General features: G+C 66.9%; 6 protein-coding genes across 6 annotated transcripts; 3 read left to right on the forward strand and 3 right to left on the reverse strand.

The window, feature by feature from the left end:
• Positions 1–221: 221 nt before the first annotated feature.
• Positions 222–3,603, reverse strand: LOC140263172 (uridylate-specific endoribonuclease A-like). Its single transcript, XM_072357921.1, has 6 exons — positions 2,678–3,603; positions 2,244–2,428; positions 1,467–1,583; positions 958–1,064; positions 686–825; positions 222–595 (listed from the first exon to the last, which is right to left on the reverse strand). Exons 1-6 carry the CDS (start codon positions 3,013–3,015, stop codon positions 493–495), a joined length of 990 nt encoding a protein of 329 aa, XP_072214022.1. The 5' UTR covers positions 3,016–3,603; the 3' UTR covers positions 222–492.
• A 177-nt stretch (positions 3,604–3,780) lies between these two features.
• On the forward strand, positions 3,781–6,844 carry TSPAN31 (tetraspanin 31). The gene is given in 7 exon segments (XM_072357922.1): positions 3,781–4,162; positions 4,621–4,788; positions 5,391–5,471; positions 5,811–5,954; positions 6,219–6,299; positions 6,301–6,333; positions 6,644–6,844. Coding segments are annotated over 7 exon segments (645 nt in total). The 5' UTR covers positions 3,781–4,099; the 3' UTR covers positions 6,719–6,844.
• Positions 6,845–7,238: 394 nt separating this feature from the next.
• CYP27B1 (cytochrome P450 family 27 subfamily B member 1) lies at positions 7,239–11,708 on the reverse strand. Its single transcript, XM_072357919.1, has 8 exons — positions 11,610–11,708; positions 10,932–11,122; positions 10,271–10,467; positions 9,536–9,736; positions 9,125–9,258; positions 8,538–8,668; positions 8,035–8,368; positions 7,239–7,701 (listed from the first exon to the last, which is right to left on the reverse strand). Exons 1-8 carry the CDS (start codon positions 11,694–11,696, stop codon positions 7,588–7,590), a joined length of 1,389 nt encoding a protein of 462 aa, XP_072214020.1. The 5' UTR covers positions 11,697–11,708; the 3' UTR covers positions 7,239–7,587.
• An 821-nt stretch (positions 11,709–12,529) lies between these two features.
• Positions 12,530–14,694, reverse strand: METTL1 (methyltransferase 1, tRNA methylguanosine). The gene is made up of 6 exons (XM_072358022.1): positions 14,453–14,694; positions 14,222–14,370; positions 13,718–13,902; positions 13,402–13,515; positions 13,075–13,176; positions 12,530–12,965 (listed from the first exon to the last, which is right to left on the reverse strand). Exons 1-6 carry the CDS (start codon positions 14,551–14,553, stop codon positions 12,834–12,836), a joined length of 783 nt encoding a protein of 260 aa, XP_072214123.1. The 5' UTR covers positions 14,554–14,694; the 3' UTR covers positions 12,530–12,833.
• A 1,113-nt stretch (positions 14,695–15,807) lies between these two features.
• EEF1AKMT3 (EEF1A lysine methyltransferase 3) lies at positions 15,808–17,310 on the forward strand. The gene is made up of 3 exons (XM_072358163.1): positions 15,808–16,188; positions 16,306–16,417; positions 16,626–17,310. The coding sequence occupies exons 1-3, from the start codon at positions 15,934–15,936 to the stop codon at positions 17,111–17,113; spliced, it is 855 nt and encodes a 284-aa protein (XP_072214264.1). The 5' UTR covers positions 15,808–15,933; the 3' UTR covers positions 17,114–17,310.
• A 111-nt stretch (positions 17,311–17,421) lies between these two features.
• On the forward strand, positions 17,422–19,250 carry TSFM (Ts translation elongation factor, mitochondrial). Its single transcript, XM_072358161.1, has 6 exons — positions 17,422–17,551; positions 17,763–17,915; positions 18,041–18,169; positions 18,399–18,518; positions 18,614–18,698; positions 18,799–19,250. The coding sequence occupies exons 1-6, from the start codon at positions 17,534–17,536 to the stop codon at positions 19,245–19,247; spliced, it is 954 nt and encodes a 317-aa protein (XP_072214262.1). The 5' UTR covers positions 17,422–17,533; the 3' UTR covers positions 19,248–19,250.
• Positions 19,251–19,361: the final 111 nt, after the last annotated feature.

Below are 19,361 nucleotides of genomic sequence, written 5' to 3' on the forward strand. Positions count from 1 at the left end.
GTGACCTATGGGGCCCAGTGTGACCTATGGGGCCCAGTGCAACCTTTGGGGTGAGCACCCACCATGGCGTGGTGTGGGGCACAACTATTTGGGGATGTGGGGTCTGTGGGGATGTGTGAGCCGCCCCATGGACACGCTAAGGACACGTGTGTGTAAGGAGGACACGCTAAGGACACGCATGTACAGTCAGACACAGCACTGGAGTTTATTGGGGCAGCGATGATCGGGGTTATGGGGCTGGGGGGGGTCTGTGGGTCAGGGGGTTTATAGGGTTTGGGGAGCTGTGGGGTGGGGGGGGGGTCCGAGGGGTTTGCGGGGTCAATGGAGCTCAGGGGGGGTTGGGGGGTCAGTGTGACATGGGGGGGACAGGAGGGATGGGGGGGTCAGTGGGATCTGTGGGGGGGTGGTTCTATGGGGCAGTAGCTCTATGGGGCAGTGTTTCTATGGGGCAGTAGCTCTATGGGGCAGTGGATCTATGGGGCTCCGTGGGTCTCAGGGGCTGATGGGATACGCGGAGGCCACGAAGCGCTCCTGGTCCCCGTCCCAGCTGTAGGTCTGCACCGCCACCGGCTGGCCGCCCAGAGTCACATTGCATCTGAGGGGGGGGGCAGCGTCAGTGTGGGGCACAATGGGGCACAATGGGGCACCCCACCGCCCCCCCAGCATCCCCCCCCCCCCCACTCACACTCTGTCTGGCCGCGCGGTGAAGCAGAGGCTGTAAAGCGCCACGTCCATCGCGGGGCTGGAGCCCAGCAGGGTGGAACCCAGCGCCTTCAGGTGGCCGTCAATGCGGAACTGCAGCCCCAGCACCGCAGGGAGGGAGGGCTGCAATGGGGGGTGAGTAGAGGGGGGTACGGGGGGTCATGGGGCACAATGACACAACAATAGAGCACAACAATAGAGCACAACAATAGAGCACAACAATAGAGCACAACACGGCACTGGTGCCCATCTCACCCCGCTCTGGTAGCTGTAGCTCAGGTAATTGAGGCGCCCGCTCCGCTCCAACTGCAGCAGCTGCAGCCACGAGTGGCAGCCCGACACACGGCCCTTCTTCAGCTCCCCTGCGGGGACACGGCAGCACACGCGTGTTATTACATGTTACTGTATGTTATTGTATGTTATTGTGTGTTATTGTGTGTTGCTGTGGGTCAGTGCACATCACTGTGTGGCACCGTGTGGCACCTCCTGTCACCAATTCCCCCCATCTGCTCCCAGACATCCCTGTGTCCCCCCATGTCCCCCCCCCCCCATCCCCACATGTCCCCACGTGACCCCACACTGTGACCCCATGTGACCCCATAGGCCTCCATAGGCCCCCACGTGACCTCATGTGACCCCATGTGACTCTGTGTGCTCCCGTGTGCCCCATTCAGCCCCGTGTGACCCCATCTGACCCCAGATGTCCCCCCATACCCCCATACCCCCCATATATCCCCCCTATATCCCCCTATTTCCCCCCCTACCCACAAAGACGTGCTCAAATCCAGACGAGTCCAACGCGGCGCCTCCTGAGCGCGAATAGCGGCCGAACCACATCTGGTGCAGAGCGGAGCGCAGCGCAGAGCGGGACGGCCACAGCCCTGCGGGGGGAGACCCATAGATCAGACCCACATCACCCCATAGACCAGACCCACATCACCCCATAGATCAGACCCACATCACCCCATAGATCAGACCCACAGTATCACCCCATAGATCAGATCCACATAACCCCATAGATCAGACCCACATCACCCCATTGATCAGACTCACATCACCCCATAGATCAGACCCACATCACCCCATAGATCAGACCCACATCACCCCATAGATCAGACCCACATCACCCCATAGATCAGACCCACATCAGATCACCCCATAGATCAGACCCCCAGCATCACCCCATAGACCAGACCCACATCACTCCATAGACCAGACCCACCGCATCACCCCATAGATCAGACCCACATCACCCCATAGACCAGACCCACATCACTCCATAGACCAGACCCACCGCATCACCCCATAGATCAGACCCACATCACCCCATAGATCAGACCCACATCACCCCATAGATCAGATCCACAGCATCACCCCATAGATCAGATCCACATCACCCCATAGATCAGACTCACATCACCCCATAGATCAGACCCACATCACCCCATAGACCAGACCCACCGCATCACCCCATAGACCAGACCCACATCACCCCATAGATCAGACCCAATCTCTCCCTCCCCCGCCCCTCCGGCAGTTACCGCTGTCCATCAGCGCGGTGCTGAACTCGCCCATCACGGCGTCGATGAATCTCCGCTGCTCGTCCCGCTCCTGCTCGGTCTCCAGCTCGTCCCGCCCTGTCGCCATCTCGTAATTGTCCAGCAGGGGGAGCAGCTCCGAGTGCGGGGAGCGCCGCAGCAGCGCCTCGGACACGTGATCGAACAGCCTGGGGGCGGGGCGAGAAAAGGGGGCGGGGCGAGAAAAGGGGGCGGGGGCGTAAAAGAGGCGTGGCGATAGGGCGGGGGGATAAAAGGGGGTGTGGCATAGAAGGGGGCGGGGCGTGAAGGGGGCGGGGCGTAAAAGAGGCGTGGCGATTGGGCGAGGTGAGAAAAAGGGGTGTGGCATAGAAGGGGGCGTGGTGCGAAAAGGGGGCGGGGCGTAACAGGGCGTGTCGCCGTTTGTGGGCGGAGCTCACGGCAGCGGCGCGAAGTCGTTCCCGTCGCCGTTTCCGGTCTGGACGCGGTGCTGCAGTCGGACCCGCAGTTCTCCGGGCGCCGCGCGGTTCCGGTCGGCGGCGTAAAGCCGCTCGGCGATGCTCCGCAGCTCCGCGTCCGACAGCGCCGCCGCCGCCGCCAGAAGCGCGGCACAAAACGCCGCCAGGAGAAACATCAGCGCCACCGCCGGGCTGGGCCGGTACTGCGGGGGGTTCCGATGGGAGCCAAAGCGGATCACGGCCCGGCCCTGCGGCAGATCTGACCCTATAGCAGCCCTGGCCCTATAGCAAACCTGGCCCTGTAGCAGCCCTGGCCCCATGGCCACCCCACTGACCTTATCTCTGCCATAGAGCAGCCCCGGCCCTTTAGCTGCCCCACAGCCCCCACCCCGGTCCTATAGCTGCCCCGCTGCTCTTATCTCTGCCCTACAGCCATCCCGGCCCTATAGCTGCCCCATTGATCCCAGCCCTATTGTGGCCCCACTGACCTAATCTGTGTCCTATAGCAGACCCGGCCTTACAGCGCTGCTTGGCCCTATAACAGCACACTGCTCCCCCACATTTATCCCTGCCCCATATCAGCCCCCCAAGGCCGCTGTCTCTATGGGGGGGGAGGAGCTTCTTTTGGGGCCTTTGGGGGCAGCAGCGCAGCGCCCCGAAAAACTGGGAGCCCCATTGGGGCGGGGGGGCAGCAGAAGGAGCGGGGGGGTCCCTGCTGCCCCCCGGTGGGGTCCTACGGAGGGGAAACGGCCCGACCCCCCCCCCAAAACGCCCCCCCGCCCCCCCCCGTTATCTATGGGGCGCTGACGTGGCCGGGAGCAGCTGCGGCCCCACATGGCCTTCCCATGGGGGGGGTTGGAAGGCGGAGCCCAAAGAGCCCCTTGTTGGGGGGGGGGCAAAGGGGGCTTTGGGGGGCCGGGGGGAGCTGGGGGTCGTGGGGGGGCACAGGGGGCGGTGTGGGGCTGTCGGGGTTGTGGGGGGGGATACGGGGCTATGGGGGGCTGGGAGCAGCGGGAGGGATGGGGGGAAATGGGGCACACGGGGGGGGTTGAAGAACGGGGGGGTTGGAGGCAGCGATGGGGCCGGGGGGGTCCGTGCGGCGCCGGGGGGTTGTGGGCGGGGCGATGAGCGCGGCGAGAGGCGAAGCCACGCCCCTGCCTGGAAGCCACGCCCACATCCGGGCATCCCGCAGCCTCTTTGCGGACTCGGCTCTCCCTCTGCGCATGCGCCGCTCTCCCCCGCCGGCTCTTCCGGCCCGCCCTGCCTTCTGCGCACGCGACGCGACGATCACGTGACGCCGGGGTGGCGGGGTTTCCGTTGGCGCACGCGCAGTAGCGGCTGGGCGATTTAAAGGGGCCGCAGCGGAGGGGCGCGGCCCGGTGGGGGGGGGCGGGGGGGGCCACGATGGTGTGCGGAGGGTTCGCGTGTTCACGGAACGCGCTCTGCGCCATCAACGTCGTCTACGTGGTGAGCTGGGGGGGCGGTGGGGGGGGGGCGATTCCCTCCTTGTCCTCCCCGTATCCCCCCCCCTAACCCCGGTTCTCCCTCCGCTCGTTGTCGCCCCCCCCCGTCGTGTCCCCGGTTCTCGTGTCCCCTAACCCCCCCCCCCCCCTCCCCCATCTCCTTTGGGACCCCCCGGCCCCTTTTAGCCCCACGCTCCCCATATGTTCCCCTATTGCCCCCCTATTGCCCCCCCCTCCCCTATATCCCCATCTTTGGGACCCCCCCGCCCCCTTTTAGCCCCTCGCTCCCCATATTCCCACCCATGGGTTCCCCCCTCCCCCATCTCCCCACCTTTGGGTGCTCCCCCCCGGCCCCCTTTAGCCCCTCTCTTCCCCTATTCTCACCTATTGCCCCCCCGTCCCCATCCCCCCCCTTTGTGACCTCCCCCCGTTGCTGCCCCACCGCCCCCTTTGTCCCCCCAGCTGGTGGGGCTGCTGCTGCTGGCGGTGGCCGCGTGGGGTCGCGCGGTGGGCGTGGTGTCGTGGGTCCCCCTGGTCGGGGGCGTTTTGGCCGTGGGCGTTTTGCTGCTGCTGATCGCCGCCGTGGGGCTGCTGGGAGCCGCGCATCACCACCAGGTGCTGCTGTTCTTTGTATCCCGAGGGGTAAAGGGGGGGGCAGGAAAAGGGGGGGGGGGGGCTCTGAGGGTCCCTATGGGGCGCTGCGGGTCTCTGTAGGTCCCGATGGGGCGGCTGGGGACAGCGGGGTTGGGGTCGCATTAAGGGGGGATATGGGGACAACAACGGGGGGGGGTTCAGGACTGGGGGAGCGTGAGGTGGGGTTAGATTTAGGGTTAGGGTTGGGGTTGGGATCAGGGTCAGGGTTAGGTTAGGGTTAGGGTTAGGGTCAGGGTTAGATTAAAGGTTAGGGTCAGGGTTAGGGTTAGTGTCAGGGTTAGGTTAAGGTTAGGGTTACGCTAGTTTTAGGGTTGGGGTTGGGGTTAGATTAAAGGTTAGGGTCAGGGTTAGGGTTAGATTAAAGGTTAGGGTCAGGGTTAGATTAAAGGTTAGGGTCAGGGTTAGGGTTAGTGTCAGGGTTAGGTTAAGGTTAAGGTTAGGGTTACGTTAGTTTTAGGGTTGGGGTTGGGGTTAGATTAAAGGTTAGGGTCAGGGTTAGGGTTAGGTTAGTTTTAGGGTTAGATTAAAGGTCAGGGTTGGGGTCAATGTGTGTCGCTGCTCCCTTAACACACTCTCAGTACATGGTGGTTCTCGGGCTGCTCTTCCTGGTGCAGTTCAGTGTCTCCTGCTCCTGCCTGGCCTTGGACCGCGGGCGGCAGGTGGGGGGGGGTCCTTGGGGGGGTCAGCAAGGGGGGGGGACTTGGGGGGGGTCTTTGTTGGGGGTACATCTGAAGGGTGGGGGAATGGGGGGTGAATATGGGGAGGAGATGGGGGGAGATGGGGATATCCGGGGGGAGACATTGAGGGGGTGGGCTTCCACGGGGGGGAGATCGGGGGGGGGGGATGGGGTATTTGGGGGGGACATTAGGGGGGGACACTGTGTGTATACGGGGGGTGTTGGTGCCATGGAGGACTCCGTGTTGTGGGGTCACATGGGGTTGTGGGTCCAGCCGTCCCGCTGCCTGCTGTCCCCATTGCCCCCCATTATCCCCCCCCAGGAGCAGCTGTTCGGAGCCACGTGGCCGCTGCTCAGTAACGCCACCCGCTGGGGGTTGGAGCAGCGCCTGGATTGTTGTGGGACACAGAACAGCACCCAGAGCCCCCCGAGCGGCCAGGGAGCACAACACAGCGACTGCCCTGCGGTGAGGGATCCAAACGGCACTAAGCAGCCAAAAACACCCAAAAATACCTAAAAATACCCCTGAAATGCCCCAAAAACACCCCAAAATGCCCCCAAACGCCCCCCAAAACACCCCAAAAAACACCCAAAACACCCCAACCTCCCCACCCCCTGCGCCCTCACAGCCTCCCCATAGTCCTCACCCCGATGCCCCCCAACACACCCAGCCCCCCCCCCCCCCCAATTTGAGCCCCCCCACCTGACCTGACCCCCCTCCCCTCCCCAGCGCTGCCGGCAGGGGGCGCTGCGCTGCCGCAGCTGCACGGAGGCGGTTCTGCAGCACTCGGACGAAGCCCTGAAGCTGCTGGGGGGGGGTCGGGCTGTTCTTCAGCTTCACCGAGGTGGGGGGGGGCACCGGGGGGTGGAGGGGGAAAATGGGGAGGGGGCGGCCAGGGAGGGGATGATGGGGATGGGGGGGAGGGGAGGATGATGGGGGGCAATAGGGAAGGGAGGGGGGGGATGGGGGGGAGCAATTGGGACAGCAGGGACTGGGGAGGGGGCATTGGGGGGGTAAAGAGGGGGCAGTGGTGGGAGGGATGGGGGTAATGGAGGGGATGGGGGGGGGCACAAAAGGGGGGGTGGGGGAACACAAAGGGGGGGAGTGTCTGTTTGTTGCCGGGGGGTTTCCTCCCCCTGACGCCCCCCCCGCAGGTGCTGGGCGTGTGGCTGGCCATGCGGTACCGCAACCAGAAGGACCCCCGCGCCAATCCCAGCGCCTTCCTCTAGGGGGCGCTGCGGCACCGCCGGGAAGCCGCTATGGCGGCCGCGCCGTGTCCCCCCCCCCGTGTCACCCCCCCCATCCCAATGTCACCCCCCCCCATCCCAATGTCACCCCCCCAGCACCCCCATATTGCCCCCCATGTCACCCAGTGTCACCCCCCCCATCCCTGTGTGCCCCCCCCCCCCATCCCTGTGTGCCCCCCCCCCCATGCCCCCTCCGGCCCCCCCATCCCTGTCACTCCCCCCACACTCACCGGGGGGGCCGCATCCCCCCCCACCCCCCGATATTTATCCGGGGGGTCTCGCTGCCCCCCAGCTGTTCCCTCTCGTTCCCCCCCCCCGGCAATAAAGGCCGCTCGGACCCCTCAGTGCTCCTTTATTTGGGGGGGGGGGGAACCACAGAGAGGAGAGACCGGAAGGGCCGAAGGGGGCTGCGGCGCTGTCCGTGGTGCTGAAAGCTCGCGGAGCCGGCACCGCAATCGGGGCTGGAGGGGACAGCGCGGGGGACGGGGGGCGTAGAGGGGGGATATGGGGGTTATATGGGGCTGGGGGGGACATATAGGGGGGTGTGGGGCCACGGGGCTCCCATAGGGCCGCACCGCACTGACAGCCCTGCCTCCGTCCGCCTCTTTATTCCCCATTACCCTTATTGCACAGATGCCCCATAACGGCCCCATAACAACTACACAATGTGCCCCCCCCATAAGCCGCCCCCCAACGTTCCCCCCCAACAGCAGTAACTCAATGGACGCAGCCCGGCCCCGCGGTGCTCCGCTGTGGGTGGTGGAGCCCCATGGCGGGCTGTGGGGTCGCGGTGCCCAGCGCTGCACGTTGGGGGTCGCTCCGTCCCGCTGTGGGTCGCGGTTCGGCGGCGCTCAGCGCGGCAGCAGCTGCAGAGACACGCGGCCCGACGGCTCCAGCAGCGTCCCCGTCATCGGCCGGACCGGAACCGAACCCGGAGCCGGGCGGACATCAAAGCGCTGCAGGATCTGCGGGGGGGGGACGGAAATGAGGGGACGTTGTGTGTGTGTGGGGGGGGACACAGGGGGCGGGGATATGGGGACAATGGGGTGGGGGGGGGGGGGGGCTGAGAGATATGGGAACGTGGGGAGGGGGGACATGGGGGAGATGGAGATGGACGGGATGGGGGGGACAGTGGGATGTGGGAAGTGAGGGGACATGGGGATGGAGGGAGGGGGGACATGGGGACAGCGGGATGGAGGGGACATGGGGAGGGGGGCATTGGGGCTATATTGGGGCCATTTTGGGGCCATTGGGGCCGTTTTGGGGCGATATTGGGGCCGTTTCGGGGCCGTGCCGACCTGCGCCAGCGCCAGCTGGATCTGCAGCTCCGCCAGGCGGCGTCCCACGCAGCTGCGCTTCCCGACCCCGAAGGGCAGCGATGCGAACGGGTGCGGGGGGGGCGGCGGGGGCTCCGTGTGCGCGGGGGGGGCGGCGGGGTCCGCGGGGGGGGCGGGGCGGAGCCGCAACCAGCGCTCGGGGCGGAACGAGTCGGGGGAGGGGAAGGAGCGGCCGTCGCGGGACGTGGAGTAATGACACAACGTGATCAGCGTCTGCCGGGGCACCACGAATCCCCCCACCACGATGTCCCTGTTTGGCACCACTCGTGCGTTGCCGGGTATGACGGGGTACAGCCTGGGGGGGGGCAGCACCGTCAGCGCCATTCAAAGCCAGCGCAGGCCCCCCCCCAGCCATCATTGATCCCCACAACTTTCCCACCCCAAAAGCAATTCCACCCCCCACCCCCATCCCAAACTCATCCCCCCCCCCACGTCAGCCCCCCCCCACCCCAACCCCCCCCCACCTGAGGGTCTCCTTCAGCACAGCTCTGCTCAGAGCCCCCCCCGGCGCGGAGCTCAGCTCGGTGCGCAGGGCGTCCTGCACCCACGGGTGCCGCGCCAGCTCATACAGACACCAGGACAGGGCGCACGAGGTCTGTGGGATGGGGGGGGACACAATGCAGCCCACTGCCACCCCCACCCCATCACACCCCCCCACCCCACTGCGCCCACCCCAGCACAACGGTGGCCACCTGAACGCCCTGAGAGCCACCCTGACCCCGTTACCTCCATCCTGACCCCATTGTGGCCAACCCAACCCCACGGATGCCACCCTGACCCCGTTACCTCCACCCCAACACCATGGAGGCCAACCCAACCCCGTTGTGGCCGCCCTGACCCCATTACCTCCACCCCTACCCCATGGAAGCCAATCCAACCCCACGGTGACCTCATGGTGGCTGCCTCGACCCCATAACCTCCACCCCAACCCCATTGTGGTCAACCCAACACCATGGAGACCAACCCAACCCTACAGTGACCCCACAGTGGCCACCCCGACCCCATGACCCCCACCCCAACCCCACGGGGACCCCCTTGTTCCCCCCCTCACCGTCTCCACGCCGGCTTGCAGCAGTTCGGTGACGCAGCCGTGGACGTCCCTCGCGGTGACGCCGAGACGCAGCAGCTGCTCCGTGATGCAGCCTGGAGCCCCCCCAGCCCTGCGACCCTCCAGCTGCGCCTGCGCTGGGGACACAAAGGGACCCACCGGGCCTCCGTGTCCCAAAGAGTTCCCAAAGGGGCCTCAAGGGGTCCCTGTGTGTCCCCAAAGGGTCTCTGTCCCAAAAGGGTCCCCAAAGGGTCCCCAAAGAGGCTCCATGTCCCAAAGGGTCTTCAGAGGGTCCCTGTGTGTCCCCAAAGGGGAACCTCCATCCCTAAGGCTCCCCTCTGCCCCCATGCTGTCTCCCCACCACCCACTCTCTCCCCGCTGCCCCCCATCCCGTTGTCCCCCCCATCCCCTCACCGAATGCAAACATGTCATCCCAGGCGTCGCAGAAGCTCCTCCACGGGCCGGGGCAGAGGCGGCGCAGGGTGGGGGGCATCGCCAGGGCCAGCAGGGTCCCCCCCGACACCGCCCGAGTGCTGCGCAGGAACCGCTGTGTGCGGACCGGAACCTCCGGCTGCAGGCAGCCCAAACGGCAGCCAAACAGAACCGCTGCTATGCCTGCAATGGGGAACAGGGGATAGGGGGGGATGGAAGAGATACTGGGGGGTATGGGGGGGATATGGGGTGATATGGGGTGATATGGGGGGTATGGAAGAGATACTTGGGGGTATGGGGGGGGATATGGGGGAGATATGGGGGGTATGGAAGAGATACTTGGGGGTATGGGGGAAATATGGGGGGATATGGGGAATATGGTGGGGGTATGGGGGGGATTTGGGGGGATATGGAGGGTGTGTGTATGGGATCTTGGGGGGTATGGGGGAGATATGGAGGGTTATGGGGGGTAGGGGGGGATTTGGGAGGGATATAGGGGGGATATAGGGAGGACATGGTGGGGATGAGGGGATATGGTGGGGGACAAATGGGGTACGTGGGGACATTGTAGGGTACTGGGATGTGAGGACACAGTGATGGGGTGGGGGCAGTGGTTACGGTTAGGGTCAGTGGGGTTATAGAGCTATAGGGCTATAGGCTCAGCGGGGCTATAGAGCTATAGGGCTATAGGGACAACGGGGCTGTGGGGCGGCGCACCCTCGAGGCCGAACGCGCAGAGCTCCGCTCCGAGGTCGGGCACGACGCGCTGCGGGTGCCGGTCCCGGAGCCGCTGCAGCCGCCGCCCGAAATCCTCCGCCACGGCGCTCAGGGCCGCGACGAACGAATCCGCCGCGCGGGGCCGCAGCAGCAGCCGGGACAACAGCGAGCGCTGCCGCTGCCACTCCGAGCCCTCCCTGCGGGACGGGGGGGAAATGGGTCACGGGGGGAACAGCGCCCCAATACGGGTCAGAGCCGGGGGGGGAGCGGGGGGGGCTGGGAACGGGGCTGAGCGTGGAGCTGCGGGGCTGGGAGGGGATCGGGGGGGTCCGCACGTGGGGCGGGGGGGGTCCAGATGTGGGGCAGCCGGGGCCACGCGTGGGGCGCAGCCGTTCCGGGAAGGGGTGAGCGTGTGACTCAGGGCTGATTCAGCGCCCCCCGCCCCCCCCGGGGCTGTGAGTAACCCCCGGGAGCGCCGCGCGTGGGAAGGGGGGGGGGGGGGGGAACACGGGAACGGCTCCGAAGCGCCACGCGGTGCCCCCCCCCCCCCCCCACAGACACCGTGTGCAGCCCCCATCTCACACCCCACCGCATCCCCCAAACCCCCCCCGATATCCCCCCCTCCCCAATACCCCCCCGACCCGCTCCCCCCCCCACTCACGCTGTCAGCAGCCCCCTGCTGTGTCCCCGCAGCGCTCGATGCTCCTTCCACGGGGACAGATGGGAGCGCACCGGGAGCGGCCCCTCCTGCCGCAGCACCTCCTCGATCAGCGCCGCCTCGGCCACGTAAACCGACACCACCGGACCGAACGGAACCCGCCACACCGGCCCGTACCGCGCCCGGCCCTCCACCTGCACCCAACGGCACCCAATGGAACTCAATGGCAGCCAATGGCACCCAGTGGCATCCAACGGCATCCAGTGGCACCTGGCAGCACCCAATGGAACCCAATGGCACCCAGCAGCACCCAATGGAACCCAATGGCACCCAGCAGCACCCAGTGTCACCTGGTGTCACCCAACGGCCCCCACCATGGTGGGCCACAGGGCCCCACGTGGTGCCGGAGGTCACGGTGTCCCCCCTTCAGACCCCAGAGCGGCACCACCAGGCTCCCCATGTGCCCCCAGTGATGCCGTACCCCCCCTTTCCCCCCCATACTCCCCCCACCTCCTATAGCCCCCCATAGACCCCCCAGTCCTACATTTCCCTTCCCGGGCCCCCCCACTCCTGAACGGGACCATCGGGGACCCCTCGTTCCCCCCCACGAGTGACCGGCTCACCCCCCCCATCCCCCCCCAAACAGATCAGTGTTGTTGATCCCCCCCCCCCCCCAATTACCTGCAGTTCGTGCAGCCGCCGCAGCCCCCCCCGGCACAGCAGCTCGTAGAGGAACGTGGCGGGGTGGGGGCCCGGCATCTCCGCCATGGGGCGGGGGGCGCCGGGGGGGGCGGCGGCGGGGGGGGGGCGGGGGAGGCAAAGGGCAAAGCGGGGGGGCAGCCGCATAGTGGGGATGGGGGAGCTGAGGACACAGCAATGGGGGGGGGGCACCGCTCGGCTCTGCGCGCTGACATCGCCGCGGGGGGTTTTTATAGCAGCGGCCGCACGTGGAGCGCTGTGGCTCCGCCCCCCCGTGGGTGGAAACCGCCCCGGGGTGCGGACACGGGTGGGAGCCGCGTGGGCACGGCGGGGGGGGGGGGGGGGGGGCACACTTAGGGGGTGGGCAGCCCAATGTGAACCTGCAGGAACAAACACCCCCATGGAGAAGCCCCCCCCACACACACACACACTCACCACCCTTGAGCCCCATTCATTCCCACGGCTGTTGCAGGGGGGGGGTGCTGGGAAGGGCTGCCCCCCCCGACCCCGAATTCTCGGGAATCTCCGCCTTGCGACACAGGAAACACCGCTGGAAATCACCCGGGGGGGGGGAGGGGGGCGGGGGGGGGGGCACACGTGGCCTCAGAGCACCCGGATGGGGGAAATGGGGGGCACAGAAAGAGGGGGGGGGGGGGGAGCAGAGAAGTGTAGCCACATTGTACCAGGATAAGGGGGGGGAGGAGTTCAAGTGGCCCCATTACATTGGGGGGGGAGCACTTCAGTGGCCCTTCTGTGCCTGGGAGGGAGGGGGACAAAGGGGAAACTGAGGCACAGAGGGAGCTCTGGGGGGGGGGGGAGGGGTCAGCATCAAACCAACCCCCACTTGGAGACCCCAAAATGTGTGGGGTGGAGGGGAGGCGGAGGATGGGGCAGAGGCAGGGTCAGCCAGCACAGCTTTATTGACAGAATGGGGGGGGTCCAACGTGGGACCTGGTGGTGACGGGGGGGGGAGGTGACGGGAAGGACCCCAGGGTGACCTCATGGTGACCCCAAAGGGACAGGAGGGACCCCGGGGTGCCGGCAGGGTCCCATGGTGGCAGCACCGACCCCACAGGGAGCAGAGTCCTTCAGTGCTGGGGGGGGTCAGCGCCGTCCCCAAGCATCCAGAGGGACCCCGGGCTGACGGCGCTGACCCCACAGGGCAGGAAGGTCCCCCCGGTTGCAGGAGGGTCCCCCGGTTCCCCCTCAGCCGTCGTCACGCGGCTCCGGTTCGGCCACGCGGCGGAAAACAGCCGGGAATGCGGCTCCCCCGCTGCGCTGCACCTTGCGGCCCTCCTCCGTGCTGCTGGCCAGCAGCGGCAGCACCGGGTCTGCGGCCTGGGGGGCACCGGGGGGGCATTAGGGGGTGGGGGGGCACAGGGCTGGTTTTAGGGGGGGGGGGGTCAGCACTGAGATGGGGGGTTATTTGGGGGGGGCCAGAGCTCACCAACTCATCTGGCGGCACCTCCTGGAACAGTGGGTGAGCCCTGAAGTGCTGCAGCATCCATTGGTGCACCTCCAGCACGTCCGTGATGGTGTAAACCAAACCCTAATGAGGGGGGGGGGCACAGTCAGGGGGGGGAAAGGGAAGGAAAGGGGGATGGGGGGGTGGAAGACATGGGGAAAGGAGGGACACGAGGGGGGGATATGGGGAGGGATAGAGGGATGGGGGGGGGTGTGGGGGTCACATTGGGACATGGAGTGATGTGGGGTGATATGGGGTGATATGAGGTGCTGTGTGCTGTGATATGGGTGCTGTGTGCTGTGTGCTCACCCCGGGCCGCAGCACGTAGCCGTAGTCAGCCAGCAGCGCGGTGCTGACGATGCGCCAGCGGTGCTTGGTGCGCTTGAAGTGCGGGTCCGGGAACAAGAAGAACATCTTACTCAGCTGGGGGGGCAGGAATGGGGGGGGGGTGGTGGTGGGGGGCTGCTGTCAGCGCTGCATTGTGGCTCTAAGGCCCCACAGCTGCCCCATGGGACTCCCAGCACCCCCAGCTGATCCACCTCCCTGCACCCAGCACCCCCCCAAAGCCCCCCAACCCCAAATCCCCCCCCCCCGAAGCCCCGCCCATCGCCCCCCCCCCCCCCACCTGTCCCTTCCGGAAGAGGTGCGGGAGGTGTTTCATGGCGTTCGCTCTCACACACGCCACGTTCCGGTACCGCCCCGGATGTGCCGCCCGCAGCGCCCGGATCCGCTCCCGTGTGAAATCCCAGACCTTGACGCGCAGCTCCAGCCCCAGCGACAGAGTGCGGGGAAACAGCGGCGACAGCGCCACTATGGGGGGGGGGTTCAGATCAAAACCCCCCCACAGAGCAACGAGGGACCCTGGGATCCCACTGCCCCCATAACAGCACAACATCACCCCATCCCATAACAGCACAACGCCATAAATAACGCCATAACATCATAAATAACGCCATAACATCATAAATAACGCCATAAATAACCCCATAACCTCACCCCACCAATCGACACCCCAAGTCTTTCGCATCGTCCCACTCCCCCCACTGCCCCCCCCCATTCACCTCATTGCTCCCCACTGTCCCCCCCAGCAGCTCTATGCCCCCCATGACCCCGTTCCCCCCCCACTCACCCAGCAGCCCGCCGTACCCGCAGCCCACATCAGCGATCTCCACCTCCGGGCCCGGTTCGGTTTTTTCCCCGCTTTCCGTCTCGTCGTTCCGGGCCGGAAAGAAATCGGGGTAGAGCGCGGCCCAGTCCATGTCCTGCGGCCTGGGGGGGCTGCGGGCACACGGACACGGCGCCGTTAGTCGACACCGGAGCGGGCCGGACCTGCCGGTTCCCGTTTCCCGGCCGCACTCACTGCCACAGCGCGCGGTCGGCGAGCGGGTTGGAGTGAGCGCGCTGCCGGTAGAACCGCTTCTGCGGCGGCGCCGCCATCGCCGCCTCCTCGTCCTCCGCCATGGCGCTCCACGTGGGCGCCTCTCGATGACGTCAGCGCGCGGCGCGGGTCGGAGGCGTCACTTCCGCCGGCGTGCGGCCTTCTTCCGCTTTGGGCACAACGGAGCCCTGAGTCTTTAGTGCCCCCCGGTGCCCCCCCGTGGCCTTTCAATGCCCCCCGCTGCCTCAGTGCCCCCCTCAGTGCCCCCCCGTGCCCTCTCAGTGCCCCTCCATGCCCTCCCAACATCCCCCTTCATCCTCCCCGTTGCCCCCCATTGTCCCCCCCGCAGTCACAGCGCCCCCCTCCCCCCCCCCCCCCATATCCGTTCCGGTCAGCGGATCCCGGCGGGGATTTCATCGCGGTGCTGAAAGCGGAGCTGATTTCTGAGAAGGGCCCGTTGTGCTCATGGAGTCATTGAGCAACGCGGGGCTGCCCCTCCCGGCCGCCCTTCCCGTCTGTCTGTCCGTCCCCCCCTCCCCCCCCCCCGTGTGACTCCCCCCCCCCCCGCTCCTTCCCGTCCGTCTCATCTCTTTCCCAACCCGCTCCGTTCGCAGCTCTCTGCCCTTCCTGCCCCTCACACCGTCCAGCTGCTCCTCCGGCCTCCTGGATCCTTCCCACCCTCCTGCCTCCCCCGTCCCTCCATCCCATCTCTCCGTCCTTCTCCTCCATCTTTCCCATCTCAGCTCTCATGAAGCTGCTGTGGGCTGGAGGCCGGTGGGGGGGGTGGTGTGTGTGTGTGTGTGTGTGTGTAGCTGTGTCCCAACGCAGCCTTCCAGGAGCAGCACAGAGCAGAGGGGGGGGCTGGGGGTTATGGGGGCACCCCGAGGTGCAGCCGCTGACCCGGCGCTGGTGACGCAGATGGTCCGGGGGGGTCGGCGGGGTCGGGCCGGGCCGGGTTGCTCATTAGCTCGGGAGCACCGGGGGGGTCCGTTACTGTTTATCCCGATGGGAACAAGCGCGGTGGGTCAGCGCGGCCCCGGCGTGACCGGGGGGGGGGGGAGTCACGTGCCGGGACAGTGGGGATAGGGAGACAAAAGGGGATAAAGGGGATAAAGGGGACAATAAGGGACAAAAGGGGACGTGGGGAGGACCGAGCTGGGGGGACGGACGGGACGGGACAACGGGGGGGATGGGGGGACAAAGCGGGGAGAGTGAGGATGTGGGGGGGTCAGGGCTGGGCTCGGGGCAGCAATGGACGTCCGGAGCGTGGAGGGGACAGCGGAGGTGGATGGAGCGACACTGAGACCGGACGGAACCGCACGGAGGGGGGGGGGGGGGGACAGCAACGCGTGAGGGGACACGTGACGGGACCCCCGGATGATCCAGCTCCCGCCGGTGCCACGTGACCGGAAGTGTGGTTAGCACCTCCCCTTCCCCGACCGAAGGGTCGCGCTTCCGCCAAGATGGCGGCGCCCACGGAAGCGAGGCGCGGCGAGACCGGCACCGGGGCGGAGGAGGACGAGGCCGCCGAGGATGACGGCTCCGAGGATGAGGATGAGGCCGGTCCCTGCCCGTTGGTCGCCGTGTTCCCCCGCGATCCCGAGCTCTTCTCCGACACCTTCCGGGAGCTCCGCCGGTTCCGGTTCTGCGGCCGCGTCCTCCGCATCGCGCAGCATCACGGACCGCGGCTCGGGATGGCGGCGGCCGTTTGGGACGGGGTGAGAGGAACCGGGGAGCGGGAAGGGGGGGGGATCCGGGACGGGGGCTGACCCCAAATGGCCCCAGATGACCTCAGATGACCCCAAATGACCCCCCCACTGTGCCCCCCCCCCCAGGCTCTGGCTTTGTGCCGTTTCTTCGAAGAGCAGCACATGAATTTCCGCGGCCGCTCCGTCATCGAGCTGGGAGCCGGAACCGGCATCGTGGGCATCTTGGCTGCAACGCTGGGTGAGCACGTGGGGGGGGGGAACGACCCCCAGCGAGGGACCCCAACGCTGAGAGAGGGGCAGCAAAGCAGCAACCGCCTGTGGGGCTGGGAATGGGGGCGGCACGGGGCTGGGTTTGGGGAGGGGAGGGCTCAGCTGCCTTCCCTCCCTTCCCCTCTTCCCCCTTTTCCTTTCCCTCTTCCCTCCTCCCTCCCGTTTCCCCCCCATAGGAGGTGATGTGACCCTCACGGACCTCCCGCTGGCTCTGGAGCAGCTCCGTGACAACGCGGAGCGCAACGCGGCGGCGGTGGCGGCAGCTGGAGGCCGAGTTGTTGTTGAGGCGCTGCCGTGGGGCCGGGAGCTGGGCTGCGTCCCGCGGGGATACGACGTCGTTTTGGGGGCCGACGTGGTTTACGAGCCGCGCTGCTTCCCCGCGCTGCTGGACACGCTGCTGCAGCTCTGCGGGCCGCCAGCCATCGCCTTCCTCAGCTGCGGGATGCGGCCTCAATTGGGCACTGAGACCTTCTTCCAGCAGCTGCTGCCGATGCACTTCTGCGTCCAGCTGCTGCGGCACCACCAGGACACCAACGTGGGGCTGTACCGGCTGACACGGCGCAGCGACGGCTGCAGCCACACACAGGCACCAACGGCTGCGCTCACTGACTGCACGGCCTGCAGGCAGAGACAGGACGCCCTCCTGGCTGATGGGACGCCATGATGGCACCGGGGGCAGCACAGCAGGTACAGCAGCACCGCACCAACACCGGCCCAGCCTGGGCTGCTGGATGGCAGGGTGCAATGGCACAATGGCACCAATGTTACAATGGCACAATGTTACAATGGCCCTGTGGCAGCGGAGCCGATTTTCTCGCCCGTTCTTTTGAATAAAGAGACTTTTGGTGCGTTTTTTGTTAACCCGAATCTCGCGTTTTTCGCTGCGCTTCGAAGCCCTTTTAAGCTCCTTGAAAGGCCCCGCCCACCAGGCTCAAGCCCCGCCCACCAGGCTCAAGCCCCGCCCCTCCGCCCGCCCCCTCGTCCAATCGAAATGACCACGGTCGGCATCCGTAGCGCGTGACGTCATTTGTGCGCGCCGCGCTGTCATAACTGTGCGCCGCTGGCGGCCGTGAGAGAAGCGGGGATGCAGCGCGCGGTGCGGGTGAGCGGAGCGGCGGGAGGGGGGCGGAGCTCGGGGGCATCGTGGGGCATCATGGGGCATAATAGGGCATCGTGGGGCCTAATGGGCTTTAATGGGGCATCATGGGGCATAAAGGGGCATCATGGGGCATAATGGTTCCCTGCTGGGCTCTAATGGGGCCTAATGGGGCCTACGCGGCCTGCTTCGGCCTCACGGACCTTCTTTCCCCCAGGTCGGGTTCCGTCCCGCTCTGCGCTGTTTCCGCGCCGCCCCCCCGGCGCTGTCGGCGGATAAAGAGGCGCTGCTGCAGCTGCGGAAGAGCACCGGGCTGCCGTTCGGAACGTGCCTGGAGGCGCTGCGGGACAGCGGGGGGGACGTGCGGCAGGTGGGGGGCGACGGGGGGCGGGACGGGGGGGGTGCGGGATCCCGGACGGGGGTCAGCCCCCCTCCTTCTATTTCCCTCCCCCCCCATCTATTTCCTTTCTCCCCTCCCCCTCTTGGTGCCCGCAGGCCGAGGCGCTGCTGTTGGTTCGGGCTCGGCAGGCCGGCCGGCAGCGCGCGGAGCGGCTTCGAGAGCGGCGGGCGCAGGAGGGGCTGCTGGGGCTGCTGCAACACGGGAACTGCGGCGTGCTGGTCGAGGTGTGTCCGGGTGGGATGGTTACATGGGGGGGGGGATGGTTACATGGGGGGGGATGGTTACATGGGGGGGATGGTTACTTGGGGGGGGGGATGGTTACATGGGGGGGGGGATGGTTACGTGGGGGGGGATGGTTACGTGGGGGGGGGATGGTTACATGGAGGGGGGATGGTTACATGGGGGGTCCCAGTGCTCCCAGCGTGCTCATATGGAGCCCCTCCTTCCCTCCAGGTGAACTGCGAGACCGACTTCGTGGCGCGGAACGCTGCCTTCCAGCAGTTGGTGCGGGACGCTGCATTGGGTGCCATGAGGAGCTGCCAGAGCGCCACCCCCCCCGCCTCCTGCCTTAAGGTGGGCCGCCTTCAGAGCGTCGCCGGGAGGGCTGCGAGTCAAACCGCTCGGCCCCATCTGTCTGTTCCCCCCCCGCCCCCTTTTTGTCCCCCCAGCGCTTCCTGAGCACCGAGCAGCTCTCACAGCTGCGGATGGAGCCGGGGGGGGCTCAGCTCAGTGAGCGCCTGGAGCTCAGCATCGGTGAGGGAACATATGTGTCTGTGTGTGTGTGCCCCCCCCGTGTCCCCCTGACTCCCTCATTGTCCCCTCCATGTCCCCACCTCACCTTATTCCCCCCCAGGCTCCATGGGTGAGAAGATGTCCCTTCGCCGTGCCGCGTTCCTGGCCGTCCCCCCCGACTGCTTCATCTCCTCCTACACCCACGGACCCCCCCCCGGGGAGCCCCCCCCGTCCCACACGGTGCCGGCTCTGGGCCGCTATGGGGCGCTGGTTGCCTGCAGGGTGACGGAGCCGGGGGTCAGCCCCGATCCGGCCTCCGTGGGCAGGAAGGTGGCACAGCACGTGGTGGGGATGGCGCCCATCAGCGTGGGAGACCCCGGGGACACGACGGAGGGGGGCAGGGGGGAGAGGAAGGAGGGGGAGGAAGAGGAGGAGGAGGAAGAGACGCGGCTGTTGGCGCAGAGCTTCGTGCTGCAGCCTGCATTGACGGTCGCCGAGTTCCTGCGCTCCCACGGGGTGGCAGTGCTGGATTTTGTGCGCTTCCAGTGTGGGGAGGAGGAGCGGGAATGAGGGGGGGGGTGTGGGGCGAGAGGTGACTGCGGGGTGGGAGCTGTGTGGTGTGGATGGGGGGCTGCGTTGTGCCCTGGGCTGAGCTGCGGATCCCTGCGTGGCTGCTCCCCCCCT

This window comes from Excalfactoria chinensis, chromosome 28, assembly GCF_039878825.1.
Source record: "Excalfactoria chinensis isolate bCotChi1 chromosome 28, bCotChi1.hap2, whole genome shotgun sequence".
Classification (NCBI taxonomy): domain Eukaryota; kingdom Metazoa; phylum Chordata; class Aves; order Galliformes; family Phasianidae; genus Excalfactoria; species Excalfactoria chinensis.

What these genes read in the sequence shown, in the direction of transcription:
- LOC140263172 (XM_072357921.1), bottom strand. Translation starts at nt 3,015, where the DNA reads ATGGGGCCAGGGCTGCTACAGGGCCAGGTTTGCTATAGGGCCAGGGCT. An exon ending in ATTTGAGCACGTCTTTGTGG is followed by an intron (nt 1,065 to 1,466) that starts GTAGGGGGGGAA and finishes GTGTCCCCGCAG; the next exon opens with GGGAGCTGAAGAAGGGCCGT. An exon ending in GCTACAGCTACCAGAGCGGG is followed by an intron (nt 826 to 957) that starts GTGAGATGGGCA and finishes CCCCCATTGCAG; the next exon opens with CCCTCCCTCCCTGCGGTGCT.
- CYP27B1 (XM_072357919.1), bottom strand. Translation starts at nt 11,696, where the DNA reads ATGGCGGAGATGCCGGGCCCCCACCCCGCCACGTTCCTCTACGAGCTG. An exon ending in TGCAAGCCGGCGTGGAGACG is followed by an intron (nt 8,669 to 9,124) that starts GTGAGGGGGGGA and finishes CCCATCCCACAG; the next exon opens with ACCTCGTGCGCCCTGTCCTG. An exon ending in GTGCTGAAGGAGACCCTCAG is followed by an intron (nt 8,369 to 8,537) that starts GTGGGGGGGGGT and finishes GCCCCCCCCCAG; the next exon opens with GCTGTACCCCGTCATACCCG.
- METTL1 (XM_072358022.1), bottom strand. Translation starts at nt 14,553, where the DNA reads ATGGCGGAGGACGAGGAGGCGGCGATGGCGGCGCCGCCGCAGAAGCGG. An exon ending in GCCGACCGCGCGCTGTGGCA is followed by an intron (nt 14,371 to 14,452) that starts GTGAGTGCGGCC and finishes GTGTGCCCGCAG; the next exon opens with CCCCCCCAGGCCGCAGGACA. An exon ending in ACCTCTTCCGGAAGGGACAG is followed by an intron (nt 13,516 to 13,717) that starts GTGGGGGGGGGG and finishes CTGCCCCCCCAG; the next exon opens with CTGAGTAAGATGTTCTTCTT.
- EEF1AKMT3 (XM_072358163.1), top strand. Translation starts at nt 15,934, where the DNA reads ATGGCGGCGCCCACGGAAGCGAGGCGCGGCGAGACCGGCACCGGGGCG. An exon ending in CGGCGGCCGTTTGGGACGGG is followed by an intron (nt 16,189 to 16,305) that starts GTGAGAGGAACC and finishes CCCCCCCCCCAG; the next exon opens with GCTCTGGCTTTGTGCCGTTT. An exon ending in CATCTTGGCTGCAACGCTGG is followed by an intron (nt 16,418 to 16,625) that starts GTGAGCACGTGG and finishes TCCCCCCCATAG; the next exon opens with GAGGTGATGTGACCCTCACG.
- TSFM (XM_072358161.1), top strand. An exon ending in GCGGGGGGGACGTGCGGCAG is followed by an intron (nt 17,916 to 18,040) that starts GTGGGGGGCGAC and finishes TGGTGCCCGCAG; the next exon opens with GCCGAGGCGCTGCTGTTGGT. An exon ending in GCGCCTGGAGCTCAGCATCG is followed by an intron (nt 18,699 to 18,798) that starts GTGAGGGAACAT and finishes ATTCCCCCCCAG; the next exon opens with GCTCCATGGGTGAGAAGATG.